The sequence below is a fragment of the Giraffa tippelskirchi genome, chromosome 1, assembly GCF_054371585.1.
Source record: "Giraffa tippelskirchi isolate mGirTip1 chromosome 1, T2T-mGirTip1v1.2.pri, whole genome shotgun sequence".
In the NCBI taxonomy this organism is placed as follows: Eukaryota; Metazoa; Chordata; class Mammalia; order Artiodactyla; family Giraffidae; genus Giraffa; species Giraffa tippelskirchi.
This window is the reverse complement of record NC_137275.1, coordinates 31,538,166-31,555,084: the sequence shown is the minus strand read 5'-3', so window position 1 is coordinate 31,555,084 and position 16,919 is coordinate 31,538,166. Positions and strand designations below refer to the sequence as shown.

At 35.7% G+C, this 16,919-nt stretch overlaps 1 protein-coding gene and 1 long non-coding RNA gene across 3 annotated transcripts in view; one reads left to right on the top strand and one right to left on the bottom strand.

The window, feature by feature from the left end:
• The window catches only part of LOC145544777 (uncharacterized), a 207,062-nt gene that overhangs the window by 33,087 nt on the left and 157,056 nt on the right, over positions 1 to 16,919 (top strand). The window contains exon 2 of the long non-coding RNA XR_014081643.1: positions 14,661 to 14,766. This is a non-coding gene — a long non-coding RNA (uncharacterized LOC145544777). The remainder of the gene's footprint in view (positions 1 to 14,660; positions 14,767 to 16,919) is intronic.
• Positions 1,430 to 16,919, bottom strand: part of LOC145544738 (transmembrane protease serine 11C-like) — a 69,637-nt gene continuing 54,147 nt past the window's right edge. For both annotated transcript variants that reach the window (XM_081587861.1, XM_081587853.1), the window contains exons 6-10: positions 15,659 to 15,697; positions 11,707 to 11,878; positions 10,255 to 10,514; positions 9,031 to 9,173; positions 1,430 to 1,624 (exon numbers count right to left, since the gene is read on the bottom strand). In XM_081587861.1, coding sequence (XP_081443987.1) covers positions 1,463 to 1,624; positions 9,031 to 9,173; positions 10,255 to 10,514; positions 11,707 to 11,878; positions 15,659 to 15,697 — 776 coding nt within the window. In that variant the 3' untranslated portion in view covers positions 1,430 to 1,462. The remainder of the gene's footprint in view (positions 1,625 to 9,030; positions 9,174 to 10,254; positions 10,515 to 11,706; positions 11,879 to 15,658; positions 15,698 to 16,919) is intronic.

Genomic DNA, 16,919 nt, shown 5'->3' with positions numbered 1-16,919 from the left:
CCAATAAAAAATACAAATAATTGACCCTTGGCCTAGAACTTCCGATATTTGGGATGCTAGTTAGAATGGAAGACTCAGTCTATCATTTAGCTTTGACTCGAGTTGGTGAAATGGACCAGACTTGGGTTTGTCCAGCACTATAGCCATCAACCAGAGGTGGCAACTGACCATCTGAAGTTTGGCTTAGCTGAACTGAGATGTGCTTTGAGTGTAAAATGCACAATGGATTCTGAAGATGGAATAACAAAAAGCGAATTTAAACTATTTTGTTAAGATCTTTTAGACAATGTTTGTGTTGTCAGTGTAAATACCTTTTGAAGTTATAACATTTTGCCAATTAAAATTATTTTGACTTGTTTAAAAAAAAAATCAGCCCTCATCTCATGAATCCACAAATTTCACCATTGTGCAGCTTTTCTATGGTTTCGTCATATACTATGGGTTTCAGCTTAGCACTCTCTGAAGCAGCTTCATGTACAGATCACCAAATTTCCTCTTCCCTTCTCTGGATGTTCAAGGTTTTTGATTCATTAACATTGAACTTATGGACACAGCACTATAGCTTATGCCTGACAAGACCCGTCTAACATATACATTTTCTCCATAAGGCATGTTACAGCCTTCTTGTGCTCAGGAACACTGGACAGACCTTCAGCACTATTTTGGGGGGGCATAGAAATGTTAATTTTTACACATTTATGACTCAAGATATAGCAGAATATTTTAAGACCAGTCAAATGATAAGCCTACTGTGTTAACTCATGCAAAAATTTTACGGCAAATATTTCATTTTAGAATACTATGCTAGGTAGATACTTAGTTACAACTACATCATATAACAGTATAGTAGGGACATCAGAATTTGTCAAGGGATCTGTTGACTTGGGATAGTTCATGGGATTATCATGCTATTGTGTGTCACTCAAGGTAAGGAAGCCGTCAATAGGGGATTAGCATTAGTACAAAAACTAGAAAGAAAACAAGTAGACAAATTTTCCTGAACAAATTTTTATAGGCAGTATTATTGCAACTCAGTAGCTTACAACCGACCGATATGTGGATCTGGAGGAGCCCATGTGATTCAGGAGGAGATTGTTTATATGCAATAGAAGGGAGTTTATTGATAACGCCTAATCTGTGACTTCCCAAGGGATCTGGATCTACAAATCAACAGAGAAGATCTCCTTAGTAAACTGCAATTCATATTTACTCAAATAATTCCCTTCAGTCTAGAGAGAGGTGAAAGGAGATTTCTATATCCTGGCCCATTGCTATCACTAAATATTTGTCAAAATCTAATACACAAAAATTTTCATAATTCTAAAATTATACAAATATGTTTAAATTTGAAACATTAAATGTGCATGAAGAGAGGTGATACTAATTTAAATATGGTTTGAAATTACAAACATATTTAACAAGGGTATAATTTTTGAACTTTAATGTACAAAGCACTTCTGCACTAGAGACCAGTTTTGGACATGATCCAGTCCCGATAGTGTGTCACTCGAGTGTAGACTCCAGGCTTGTTTCGAAGGGCACACTCATCTCCCCAGCTTACAATACCAGCAAGGAACCAAGTGCCTTTATGATCTGCACCAACCAGAGGTCCACCAGAGTCACCCTAGAGAGAAAAGGATATATATAATGACTATAAGTATGAATATTGCTTATTTTTTTCTCTTGTAGTAAAGACAGGAGAAACAGAAGGAAAAAAGCTAAATATTTCAATATTAAAATGATTCTAGTCAAGAACACTTTTTAATTTTATAATCATTTATTTAAATCAAATACATCAATATATGTCTTTGGATACAACAATATAATAATAAATGCATTTGAAAAATTTCAACTCAATTATTACCCAAAAGAGATAGTTAAGATATTGTTGCTTATATCATCATCAGTATGCCAAGGAATTCTCTGATTATCTCCCCTAACTCTCTCATTTTCACACAGATGTTGAAAAAGAAGTAGTTTATATTTACTACTACCAGCACTGGGCTATTGCTCTTCCAATCTTGGGGAAACACCTGGATCGGCTCCACCTTTGAAATGCTATTACCAGCATTATACTTGCAGTTTTTTCACTCCATTCCTTTTCAGTCTACATCTGCTCTTCAACCTCTTGAGAAAGCTAATTTTTGACTCCTCCCTTTTCTCCTAGTGTATTAACTTACCTCCTACTTTCTATCTTTCTTTATGTGACTATAGTGCATGATTTATCCATACCACTACTCTGCCAACAAGATTCTTAGCTTCTTACCCTCCTCCCCACTACAATCTGGGCCAACCATACACTGTGAAAGAAAATCTTGTTACAAATTTATATCCTTAAACCAACACCACCTCTCCTGTAGTTAGGGGTCCCTAGACATATTTCATTCTCATTGTTAAGAAGAGCCAGTAAAACCTCTTCTCATTTCATAATTAAAAAATATTATTAATTTTTCAGTTGTGTAAAATACACATAAAATTACCATTTTAACCATTTTAAGTATGCAATTCAATGGCATTAAGTACATTCATAATGTGTGATCATCATCACCACCCATCTCCAGAACTTTTTCCATCTTGGACAACTGAAACTCTACATCCAGCATTTAATGATTACTCCTCATTGTCCCCTTTCTCCAGATCCTGGCAATCACCATTCTACTTTCTGTCTCTATGAATCTAACTATTTCAAGTGCCTCATATGAATGAGGCATATGAGTTGTATAGTATTTGTACTTCTGTGACTGGCTTATTTTTCTTAGCATAATGTCTTAAGTTTCATCCATGTTGTAGAGTGTCTCAGAATTTTTGTCTTTTTAAGGCTGAATAATATGTAATTTTATGCATATGTCACATTTTGTTTATCAATTTTTCCATCAATGGGAAGTTGTTTTGCTTCAGTCTTGGCTCTTGTGAATAATGCTGCTATGAATATGGATGTACAAATATCTGTGTTGCTGCTTTTAATTCTTTTGGGTGAATACTGGGAAATTGAAATGCTGGAATGTATGGTTAATCTATTTTTATTTGTTTTTGAAAAATTATTACCATGCTGCTTTCCATATAGGCTCACCATTTTACGTTCCCACCAGCAACATACAAGGTTCATTTCAGAATTTTTAAAATTTGATTTTCTCACTCAGAACCTAGTATCTTACTTAGTTTCAAATTGATGGAATAAGTAGAGAGCAACAGGTAGCAATCTCTCTGTTTCTTGTCCTTGTCCCTTTTGATTTCCCAGCTCATCTACATCAGCCCACATCTATGTTTACTCTCCTTTTCAAGCAAATGGATGTATTTGGTTCTTTCCCGGTTAATCCCCTCATCTGTTCTTTGAATCAAGAACTTTGTTCTATCAGTAATTGTTTTGTGTATTTTTTTCCAATATGTCTTCATTTCCTTCACTGCCTTTTCTCTGTAGGCATATATACTTTTTTGTCTGCTTGTTTTGGTTTGTCTACCTGAAAAAATCACAATATTTCTGGATTTTAAAAGCTCTTCTATTGTCCTAATTATCTTCCTTTCATAAAAGGGACTTAACGTAGTAATAGTGTTAGTCAGTCAGTCATGTCCGACTCTTTGCAACCTCATGGACTGTAGTCTACTAGGCTCCTCTCTCCGTGAGATTTCCCAGGCAAAAATACTGGAGTGGTTTGCCATTTCCTTCTCCAGGGGATCTTCCTGATCCAGGATTGAACTCGGGTCTCCTGCATTGCAGGCAGATTCTTTACCATCTGAGCCACTGGGAAGCCCAAACTCAATGTAGTAGTCTATACTGAAATTTCCAGTTTCTCATTCTTTTCTTCACTTCTTTTTTTTTAAATTGAGTTATAATTAACATACAATATTATGTTATTTTCAGGTGTATAACATAGTGATTTGATCTTTTATATTGAATATATTATGAATTGATCACCATGATAAGTACAGGTACCATTGTCACCATGCAAAGTTGTTACAGTATTATTGACATATTTCTATGTTCTACTTCATTATTTATTTTACAGTTCGAATTTTGTACCCCTTAATTCTCTTCATCTATTTCTTTTTTTTTTTTTTTTTTAATTTATTTATTTGGCTGTGCTGAGGCTTAGTTACAGCATGCGGGATCTTTAGTTGTGGCAGGTGGGATCTAAGTCCCTGACCAGGATGCGAACCCAGGCCCCCTGCATTGGGAGCTCAGAGTCTTAGCCACTGGACCACCAGGGAAGTCCCCTCTTCATATATTTCATCTGTTCCCCCACTCCTTCCCCTCTGGTAGCCACTAGATTCTTTTCTGTTCCTATAAGTCTGTTTCATTTCATTTTTCAGATTTCACATATAGGTGAAATCATATAGTAACTGTTACTCTGTCTTGCTTGTTTCACTTAGCACCTAGTACCTTAGCACTTAGCACTTAGTACCCTTCAGGTCCATCCATGTTGCTGCAAATGGCAAGATTTCATTCTCGTGTATGGCTGAATCATATTCCATTGTGTGTGTGTGTGCGTATGTATATATACACCACATCTTCTTTATACATTCACCTATCAATGGACACTTAGGAAGCTTCCATATAATAAAGTAGCTATATTTTTATTTTTTTGAGGAACTTCCAACTGTTATCCATAACAGCTGCACCAATTCACATTCCCATCAACAGTGTCCAAGGATTCCCTTTTCTTTACAATCACCAACACTTTTAATTGCCATTTTAACAGGTGTGAGGTGATATCTCATTGTAGTTTTGATTTTCACATCTCTGATAATTAATGATGTTGAGCATCTTTTCATGTGGCAAGACTCGTATGCAATGGGGGAAAGGCACCCTCTTTAATAAATGGTGCTTGGGCTTCCCTTGTGGCTCAACTGGTAAAAAATCCTCCTGCAATGTGGATTCTGAGTTTGATCCCTGAGTTGAGAAGATCCCCTAGAGAAGGGAAAGGCTACTCACTCCACTATTCTGGCCTGGAGAATTTGCAAAGAGTCGGACATGACTGAGTGACTTTAACTTTCACTTTCAGGAAAACTGGGCAGTTACATGCAGAAGAATGAAACAACCATTTTCTTATACCACATACAAAAATACACTCGAAATGGATTAAAGATTTAAATATAAGACCCGAAATCATAAAACTCCTAGAAGGAAATGTAAGCAGTAACCACTTTTACATTGGTTTTAGCAATAGCTTTTTGGATGTTTTCTCGGGCAAGAGCAACAAAAGAAAAAATAAATGAGACTGTATTAAACTAATACTCTTTTACTCAACTTACTCAATCATTTACTCAATTGGTAGAAAAATTCAAAACGGTTTTTCTACCAATGTAGTTTTCCAAACTTTACCAGTAAACAATTGTTGAATTTGACAAACACTTTCCAACAGTTGACCTGACTTGATGTTATATGTTACTATTAACCATCCCCTTTTTTTCCTATCCCTGGACTCTGGTGAGATCAATTTCTTATGCTTTTCAGTTTTTCTGATCATTCTTATCTCTTACTCTTAGCTCTTTAAAAACATGTACACCTGGGTTCTGTTACTTAGCTGCTTCTTATTTTATACACTGAGTTATTGTATCCATGCTCATAACTACTGTCCAAATGACAATGACCTTTAGGTATGTCTCTGTAGCCAGAACTCTTTCCTGAGCTCAAGATTTTTATTTACAATGATATATTGGACATATGTAACTGGATATTCCATAGGCACCTCATATTTTGCAAACCCCAAATGGAACTTTTACCCTCCTCAACCTGCCTCTTTATCATGAGCACCATCTCTCCAATGGCATTCAGCTTTCTTTATACTCCAACTCCCACATCCATACATGACTACTGAAAAAACCATAGCTTTGACTAGACGGACATTTGTTAGCAAAATAATGTCTCTGCTTTTTAATATGCTGTCTAGGTTGATCATAACTTTTCTTCCAAGGAGCAAGCGTCTTTTAATTTCATGGCTGCAGTCACCATCTGCAGTGATTTTGGAGCCCAAAAAAAGAAAGTGTGACACTGTTTCCACTGTTTCCCCATTTATTTGCCATGAAGTGATGGGACCAGATGCCATGATCTTAGTTTTCTGAATGTTGAGTTTTAAGCCAACTTTTTCACTCTCCTCTTTCACTTTCATCAAGAGGCTCTTTAGTTCTTCTTCACTTTCTGCATTAAGGGTGGTGTTATCTGCATGTATGAGGTTTTGATATTTCTCCCAGCAATCTTGCTTGTGCTTCATCCAGCCCAGTGTTTATGTTTCTCATGATGTATTCTGCATATAAATTAAATGAACAGGGTCACAACATACAGCCTTGACGTACTCCTTTCCCAATTTGGAACCAGTCTGTTGTTCCATGTCCAGTTCTAACTGCTGCTTCCTGATCTGCATACAAATTTCTCAAGATGCAGATCAGGTGGTCTGGTATTCCCATCCCTTGAAGAATTTTCCAGTTTGTTGTGATCCACACAGTCAAAGACTTTGGCATAGTAAATAAAGCAGAAGTAGATGTTTTTCTGGAACTCTCTTGCTTTTTTGTTGATCCAACGGATGTTGGCAATTTGATCTCTGGTTCCTCTGCCTTTTCTAAATCCAGCTTGAACACCTGGAAGTTTACAGTTCACATATTGCTGAAGCTTGGCTTGGAGAATTTTGAGCATTACTTTGCTAGCATGTGGGATGAGTGCAATTGTGTGGTAGTTTGAACATTCTTTGGCATTGCCTTTCTTAGGGATTGGAATGAAAACTGACCTTTTCCAGTCCTGTGGCCACTGCTGAGTTTTCCATATTTGCTGGCATATTGAGTGCAGCACTTTCACAACATCATCTTTGAGGATTTGAAATAGCTCAACTGGAATTCCATCACCTCTACTAGCTTTGTTCGTAGTGATGCCTACTAAGAGCCACTTGGCGTCGCATTCCAGGTGTCTGGCTCTAGGTGAGTGATCACACCATGGTGATTATCTGGGTCATGAAGATCTTTTTTTGTATAGTTCTTCTGTGTATCCTTGCTACCTCTTCTTAATATCTTCTGCTTATGTTAGGTCCATACCATTTCTGTCCTTTTTTGTGTCTAACTTTGCACGAAATATTCCCTTGGTATCTCTAATTATCTTGAAGAGATCTGTAGTCTTTCCCACTCTATTGTTTTCCTCTATTTCTTTGCATTGATATTTGAGGAAGGCTTTCTTATCTCTTCTTGCTCTTTTTTGGAACTCTGCATTCAAATGGATATATCTTTCCTTTTCTCCTTTGCCTTTCACTTCTCTTCTTTTCACAGCTATTTGTAAGGCCTCCTCAGACAACCATTTTGCCTTTTTTGCATTTCTTTTTTGGGGGATGGTCTTGATCCCTGTTTCCTGTACAGTGTCACGAACCTTCATCCATAGTTCTTCAGGCACTCTGTCTATCAGATCTAATCGCTTGAATCTATTTGTCACTTCTACTGTATAATTGTAAGCGATTTGATTTAGGTCATACCTGAATGGACTAGTGGTTTTCCCTCTTTTCTTCAATTTAAGTGTGAATTTGGCAATAAGGCGTTCATGATCTGAGCCACAGTTAGCTCCTGGTCTTGTTTTTGCTGACGGTATAGAGCTTCTCCATCTTTGGCTGCAAAAATATAATCAATCTAATTTCGGTATTGACCATCTGGCGATGTCCATGTGTAGAGTCTTCTCTTGTGTTGTTGGAAGAGGGTGTTTGCTATGACCAGTGCATTCTCTTAGCAAAACTCTATTAGCCTTTGCCCTGCTTCATACTGTACTCCAAGGCCAAATTTGCCTGTTACTCCAGGTGTTTCTTGACTTCCTACTTTTGCATTCCAGTCCCCCATAATGGAAAGGACATCTTTTTTGGGTGTTAGTTCTATAAGGTCTTGCAGGCAAACCACTACAAGAATGCAAACCACTTCAGTATTCTTGCCTTGAGAACTTTATAAACAGTGGATCATATATAAAAGCAAGTAAGGCAAATAGATTGCTTTGTGTTTGGAGATTAAGATGGGTGTGGGGAAATCAAAAGATGATGAAATCATTGATGGTGCTGTCAATGGAGTGGCTGAAATAACAAAACATGGATTCTAGGCTGCACAAATTTAGAAGAGAGTCATGGGGTTGAGGGTGATGGACTGGGAGAAAGTTGAGTGAAACAGAATTTAAGTTTGTAATGACTTTGAAGAGTAAGTTTAATGGGACAGTTGGGAAGATGGGAATAAGTAATAAGAAATGATAATTATGTATTACACGTTCTTGTTTGCATATCGTCTAGCTCCTAGAATGCAAGAATAATGAGTGAATTGAATGAATAGGATAAGGATCCTTCTGGATTTATCACTGATTTTGCCTGCCTAGATAACTACAATAGTATTTTTGTCAGTTCTAGAACTATTGCTTATAAACAGCATCAGAAATATGTGAAGTATATTAAGCATATGGAAGGGAAACTTGGTGCAGCGTTCAAATTAGAGGCTGTGGAGTCTAATTTCCTGAACTTAATCTCAGCTTTGTCATTTAATACCTGTGTTAGTTTAGGCATTACTTGATCTCCTTGTCTCAGTCTCTTCATTTGAGAAATAGGGTTTATCATAGTATAAGCATACATCACAAGATTGTCATAACCCAACAAAATTATTTTTAAAGAGCTTAAAACAGTGGCTAGCTCATGAAGATGCTATATAAATGTTAAATAAATCAAATATTTAAGGTGTTGGAGCCACCCTAAATCAAAAAACTCCACAATCCTTAGTCCTGTTGTCAGACCCGGTTGTGTTTCCCAGTGAAAGAGGACCAGTTGAACTAAAGTTACCAATATTCAGTTGCATCTCTTCATTGCTTGTTTGAAGTTGATTCTCATCTCCTTTCAGTAAGGGTGATTTAGCCCTTTAATACTTTAATGAGACCTATCGTTATATATAAGAAATATACTTTTAATCAGCTACTTTGGCTCTAATACATACTTCAGTCTTTAAAGATTATCAGTCCTTTGAGACCATTGAACAGATTAATTGGAAATTAAAAACCATACAAAAATATCCATTTGAAAATAGAATAAGCAGATTTACCTGGCAGGCATCGACACTTCCTTCCAGAAACCCAGCGCACAACATCCCAGGTGTGATTGCACCATCATATACCACTTTCCTGTTGCAGGTCTTGTTATCTATAATCTTCACTAATCCCTTTTGAAGTATATTAGGACTTGTTCCTAGGGAAAAAATTATATAACTTTTTCTAAAGTCAATATTAATCTCCCTGGCTAGGTTATTAGTATCTAACACTGTGTATAATTTCAAAATCAATGTAAAACATATGTTTTATTTAAACTTGTATTGGTGTGCTTTCTTATTGACAAGGAAATAATGTTATGAACACAGCCAGCTACTGTTAAAAATGACCGTATTTAGAAATACTAAGTGTGTCCATCCATGTTGATGGAATTTTTTTACTTTTGAATTGTTTTGGAAGTTTATATTTATGACACAAATACTTTAGAAAACAAAATGAAAAACTCATACTCCAGAAATATACATTTTATAATCATTTTTAGATTTTCTTCTGTTTGTTACTATAATCCCATCTTGGAATTTGGGGTTTATTTTTTCTGCTTTTAAATACATTTGTGAACACGAACACAACATGCTTACATTATTAGGCTCGTATAAATGCACATGCTTAAACGGTCTTTGCTCAAGTATTGCTTTGTCAGAGAAGGCCATTCATTTCACCCCATCAAAAATGTCCAATCTTCTGTCGTGTTTACTTCTTCTATGGTACTTACCTACAGAAAATATGCTGTGTAATCTTATTTATTATATCCCATATTATTGTCTGTCTTCCTTTGCCAAGAATGTGAGCTTTGTAAGGGCAGGAAATATTTGCCTATTTTAGTTACTAATATATCTAAACGACCTAGGACAGTACTTGGAATCACGGTTGTGATCAAAATAAACGTTTATGGAATGAGTAAATGAATAAATGAAATGGAGGTGAATGAATTGCTTACTCAAGTAATAAGCAATTCATTCAAATATTACATTTCTGTAAAAACTGCCATTGTTAAGGGAAGTGAAGTTACATAAAAAAATGCTACGAAATTGTAGTTTCTATATGAATGTCATTGAGGTTCGTTTTCATCTCCTTTAAAACGACCTATACAAAAAAAACAAAAAAATAAAATAAAATAAAACGACCTATAGAGAGTACTTCTCAGGTTTAGCTGTGATTCTGAGTATTTTTTTAAACTCCTAAAACTCAAACCATATAATGATAGAAGTGTAGGAACTCACCATCCGACTTTAATGTTCCCCATCCAGTGACCACCACATCAGAATTGGGTGGGAATGCATAAGAAGTTTCTGGAAGACATGCTGTTCGGATATTGCTTGTATATAGTACTGGTGAAGACAGACGCACGACAGCGATGTCATTGTTGTGTGAGGTGTAGTGGTAGTTTTCATGAATTATAATATCCTTGACACTTCGCTGTATTTGTGGATCACTTAAAAGGAGCCCGAAACTAACATTCCATTGTTTGGGATCCTTGGCCCTAAAGAAAATAGATTTATTTATTAGAAGTCCTATATATTGGAATTGTGGGAATTAATATCTTATACTTGCAAAAAGAAATGGATAAATTTTGAATTCCATAGTGCATATAAGTATACAAAAGCAAAGCTGTATGTAAGAACAAAAGTTAAAATAATGATAGCATGAACAGATTTTTGAATAAGTCAATAAGCTTTATTTTAAAAGGTAACTCATAGAAACTACACTTTGTTTTTTTTTTGTACAGAAAAGACTCAGGAGGATTTAGAAAGATAAATATAACAACACAAGATAAATAAGATTTAATAAATAGTGTACAAGGATATGAGACAGAGTAAACTTGTGGAAATTAAGGATATAGTCAAAATTCTCTTTTATAATCATTAAAAACTATAAATAGAAAGATATTTCTGATTTTTACTATTACTTGTTAATCAAGGGTTGTATTCAATACATTAAGCACTGAAAAGTAGTGCCGCTGGAACACTTTAAAACTCTCAAGTTTGAGAGGAATTTTTGATTGTATATAAAACCAGTAAGTGTTATATAAAGTCAACAGAAATTGGTGAAACGAATCATCAAACAAAAGGGTAAAAAACTTTTAGGTATAAAAAAGCAAACTTCTTTTGGTGTAATAATATATTCTTTAAAGAAATAATCATTTCAAACAGAGATACATATGGAAGGTTGCAGGAGGGACTAAAATACTTCTAATTAAGTAAATTAGACCCAATGTAATAGATGAGAAAGAAACAGGAGATCTGTATTCAATTTGGGCTTTATAGTTTCCTCATGAAGTTGAATTAAGTAGATTCACCTTAGTGACTCTCAACGGAGAGCTATTTTGTCTTCCAAGAGACATTTGCTAATGTCTGGAGAGGTTTTTGGTTGTCATTCTTGAGGAGATGCTACTGACATTTGGTGTCTAGAGGACAGGGATGCTCCTAAACATTCTACAATGCACAGGATAGCCCCCCACAACAAAGAATTATTTGGTCCAAAATGTTGACAACATCGCTCAGTCTGAATATATCTTTTTTTAAAAAACTGATAATTCATTGAGTAATTTTGAGCTATACCTCACAATACTAGACAGTTGGAAGCATAGTTATATGGCTGTATTCTTGAAAGATACCTATCAGACTTTTAGGTACTTGAGTGAATTTGAGAACTTTATGTGGTCCAGAGCTTACTTTATGAAACAGTGAGCAGCAGTGACAAGCCAGCTGTTACTAATCAGAGTGGCTCCACATCGGTGGACATTTTTCAGTTGAAGGCTAGCTTGCCAGGGCCATTCTCCTTCCTCAGCATCCATGCCCCCGGCTATCTTGTTGCCAGAGCTAGTAATTTTGCGGTGTCCACAACCTGCTCCAAAATGGAGTCATTAGCACATAACGATATTGATACCACTTATGCATGCATTCTTAAACAATCTGCCTTTCTATAAATAAGTCACTATTAACTTTTAATTAAGAAAAAACACAGTCTTGGAGACATTAATACTAATTTACTGATGTCATGAGATTTCCTGAAAATTCATTCAAAATAGATGGACATCTTTCTCTCCCATCCTTATCCCCTTTGTGTGTGTGTACGTCCTTGCTATGACCTCCTGAAAGAGGTAGGTGGAATTAAATGTTTAAATTTGGAATAATTGTAAAATAAATTACAAAGTTGCATGGGAAAATGTGTGCTTTTAAAATTTGTGAACAGTTATTTAAAGCAATGATTGCTAGGAAGCATTCATAAGAAAATGTGAATGAATGTGAATGTGAATGAGATACTGATGAGAGACAGAGTAGCCAGAAATGTGTTTTACTTGGATAAAAGGAATAATACATGAAGAGAACTAACCCTTTCCCCAAAGTTATATACTTTTCAGTATCAAGCCTGTGCTTTAGCGTCAATTTAGGTCCAGAGAAACTGCTAGACTTTTAAGTCTTTAAAGCAAATCTGCAGTAATAGTATAACTTCACTATTATCCTACCCATCTGACCCTCTCTCTGAATCTCTTATCTTGTCTTACTCTACCTAAAGCACTGAGCTTGTCCCTTAACAATTTATGGTACCTTTTGCTAGAGATTCTCAGCCTCATTAATAAATATTTCTAGAGTGCAAGAACCATATCTTTAAAAACAATATATATATATATATATATATATATATCTCCAGAACCTAATGGAGAGAACTCATCACATAAAAGAAGCTCAAACAAATTCTCAAATGTTTGTAGAAATGAAGTCTATATAGTGTAACTCATGAGACATGTTAAGATAAAAATATTTGACTACAAAACCCTTCTATGTATGAGGTTTGTTCATAAGAATTTGGAGAGTAAATAAAACTTGCCAAAATCAATGCAGTGGTCATAGGTTAAAGTAGTGGTTTCAATTGTTGTCAGTTTTACATGCCACCTCCCATCCCCAGAAGTAATTTGGCAATATCTAGAAACATTTTTGGTTGTTATAACTGGAAGGAGGGCAGTGTTTGGCTACTGCTATCTAGTGGGTAGAGGCCAGGAATGCTTCTAAAAATCCTGTAATGCATGGAATTGTCCTTGAAACAAAAGATTTTCTAGCCCAAAATGTTAGTAGTTAAGATTGAAAAACTCTGAATTAGATAAAGGTATGTGTATCAAGAGTGGGAATATTTAAATCTATAGGAAAGGTTAGATGGTCAACTGCTTCATAGAGGTGTTATGCATTATATGTGACAAGATGTATCTTGAGATATACTTTCCTGAGTGTGGAAAAGATTAGAAGCACAGAGGAGGGACATGTAGACTTTTAAAAGGCCTTCACTAGCCTCTTGAAATCTTTAAGCTTATATGTTGCTTTTGATTCTAGATTGTTCTCTTTGATGAGACGGAAACTTCAGGTTGTTAAGACATCCTCTTCACAAGCGTCACTGAGTTGAAGCAGGGCCTTTGTGGTTGTTATTTTTGAATGAGAGAGCCCTCACATTGACTCACTGAGTATGACTCCTTTTTCTTTCCCTCTTTCTTTCCACTCCCTTACCATGGACACTACTGAGGATAAAGCAAATAATGCAGAACCTAAAACTATAGGGGTTCCTCCGGATCCTCCCTTCTGTTTGAACAACTCCTAAAGGAAGTTAGCTTTTACTCAACTTCTTTCAGAGGAATGTAAAAACAAAGATGCTCTCTGGGCTAGGAGAACCTCCCCTGGGTGACTCTACTTCCCTGTTTCTGCTCTTACTCAGAATTTTAATCTAATTTACATCCATGCACCAATTTTCATTCCAAGATTTTACTTATTCATGATAATTGCTTCTGTTAAGCTTTTGGATGCCACTTCTGCAGTATTACCTTGTTATTATCTTTGCAAAATCTTACCTGGCACCTTAGAGCTTTTGTTCTGTCAAAAGAAGTTTTATGGCAAATTTCAAGGATTTAAGGGATACAATAGAGGCTCTCTGGGTGATAATTTCAGAAACATCAGATAATCTACCAAGCTCTAACAGCCTCTCTACCCTTCTAACTTCTACTGCATCACTTTTTACTACACTTCAGTTTTTTTTTTTATTAAAGTATAGTTGATTTGCAATGCTGTGTTAATTTTTGCTATACAGCACAGTGACTCAGTTATATATATATATATATATATATATATATATATATATATATTCTTTTTCCATTATGGTTGATCACATGATATTGAATATAGTTCCCTGTGCTATACATGGACACTGTCGTAGGACACTGTTGTTTATCCTATTACTGCACTTTAATATGTCACTTTATATCACATGCCTCTCTATTCTCTTTTCAACCCTGTTTGATTTTTCTTGCTTCTCCCTTCTCCCCTTTCATTTAAAGTAGAGTTAAAATCTCAGATAAACCAAGTCAAATTCGGGTATTGATATAGACGATTGTTTAATGTTCTAGTTGGGGGGATGCACAAATTGGCTGATCTCTTTCTTATCACTGCTTTTATTCTTATGTTGACTACTTCTCTCTACCAACCTGACAGATTCCTAATTTTGGATTTTGGTCATATCAGTACTGAAGTTTTGAATAGGAATAATTGAGCTTAAAATGTCTTATTAGTTGCTAAATGATTGTTTCGTCAAAATATATCACAGAGGAAAGCAATCTAATACAGATTTGTGTTTAAATATTACCCAGGTTGCTCAGGAATAACCACGCTGTGACTGAAGGATAGCCACTGGGGTTGGTGTCACCTCGCTCTGGAGGGCGATTCCTCTAATCCAGCTGCTCCAGTCAGCCTCGGGTAAGACAAGTGCTTCTCCCTGACAAAGTGCTCCAGGTTCTAGCAACCTTGGGGATCACATTTCTTTCTTTCTTTTTTTAAAAATTATAAGTGCTTTATTTATTTATTTTAACATAGAGGAAGCTTGGTGGCAGATCTGTAAGCACTTGATGTTTTTATAACTAAGAATTACAGTTCAGGCTCTCTTACAGAATGTAAAGGTGCACTAACACATGTATATGTAATTGTTATGAAAATTAAGCTTAGTTACTAAAAGAAGATTCGCTATCTGAACTTTCTTCTGTGTTTTTTTCTTAAAGCGTCTCGCAGAAGAGTAGAAGCAGAAGGCCTTGGCCAGCAAGGAGCTGCTTGCATGAAAGGCAGCTGACTTCTCAGCACACTAGTAGACTTGGCTTCTAGGATCAGAATTCCACAGTGAGCTCTTAGGCCTGAAGTTTTCATTGGCAGAATAAAAAAATGCCTATAGCTGACATCTTTTGAGTGCTCACTAGGAGCGTGTACTCTTTTTAAGTACTTACTTGTACTTCCATTTATCATCACAATACCTTGGAACTGAAGGTCTGAGAAGTTAAGTAACCCGTATAAATTCATCCAGTTAGTAAGTGGCAGTCCTGGGGCTCAAAACTAATGTGTAGATACATTTAGATTCTGAGATTTTAATTATCGCTGCTTAGATCCCCTCTGCCATTATGGCATGAGATAATGTGTTCCTCATTTTAAATCCATGGTATCAGTCAATGTAAGACCATCTACAATCACCTTCATACAGTTTTTGAAAGAAGGCTTCCCATTGCCCCTTTATGGATACCTCATCAACTCTCAAGTGCAACTTCTTTTTTTTCCCATCTAAGAAATTTTTTACTAGAAAATAACTCTTTATTAATGAACTTACATGTATGGAGAAGATTTTCTGCTACTGGCATTGCAATATCTAAATGTCAAGGGAGAAGAACATGGACATAGTTAGATTTATGAACACATTTAAAAAATATTAATATTAACTATTTTGTTTTGGAGAACACATTCTATAGGCATAATAATTTTAGTCAGTCTTGACTATGTAATTTCTATGTTCATAGGTTAGCGTAGAGAGTAATAAAATCTTAGTATTTATTATTCTGTTTCTAAAAAGACTCTCAAGTTCCCCGTTACAAGTTATTTGAGAAAGAAGTCTGTGTCCTCAAAAATACTAAAATGTATGAAAAATGGTGATCTTTCACCACATCTTAAATACAAATCATCAAGTACTTAATGCATTTAACACTTTTTTGTGTGTGCCACTTTGAATGCTCTTGGCCCAATTATCCTAGCCACAGTATGGTTACCAGTTCCACGCAGATTTGGATCTGCTCATCTCAGGAGTAACAAATGACTTTCTCAAGCCAGTACCTAGGACTTTTCAGTTTCTGCTAGAAGGAAACCACTGGACATCCCCAGATGGACAATAGGAGATAGGGGCAGTAATTCTGTTGGAGCCAGAATAGGATGAGAGCTGATAGAAAAATGTGTCCCCCGTTAGTTACAGGGGAAATAAAATTCATAATGTACAGTGAGATGAAGCCAGGGTTGCTGCTAGTAATGGTCAACTTCCTCTCCCCATTTTACTCTTTCTGTCCTTTATTCTTTCTCAATTACTGCATGCAAGTCTCTGTCTCAGGCTCTGCTTTTTGAGAAAGCAGGCTATGACACTCAAATAACTATATAACAGAAAAAATAATGCTTGTAACCAGGAAAGAGTGATATGTTGTTATATTTAGTGAATTTTTTGTTGTTACATGCATTTTGCTGTATTTTTCTCATTTAGAAATCAATACATTTTGTATAGTAAGTTTCCATTATTCAGAACATTCAGTTAAGTGTGCCATTTCATTTCTCATTCATTTTGGATAAAAATATTTTTTAATAACAATTTTCTATACATTCCTAGATATCTAGGGAATATTCTAGAGTAAGACTTACTCCAGATAATTTTGCTATGTCTCTCCAATTCCTGCAGAATTGCAAACCTGTTTGATTCATATGCAAACTGTGTGAGAAGAGGGTGAGTAAATGAATTACAATTATGTCCCAAGTTTCAGATGCAGAGAACTATAAACCTGAGGCATTTCTTATTAAGAGTTGCTCTTCAAAAAGAAATCACCAGGTGCTCTATG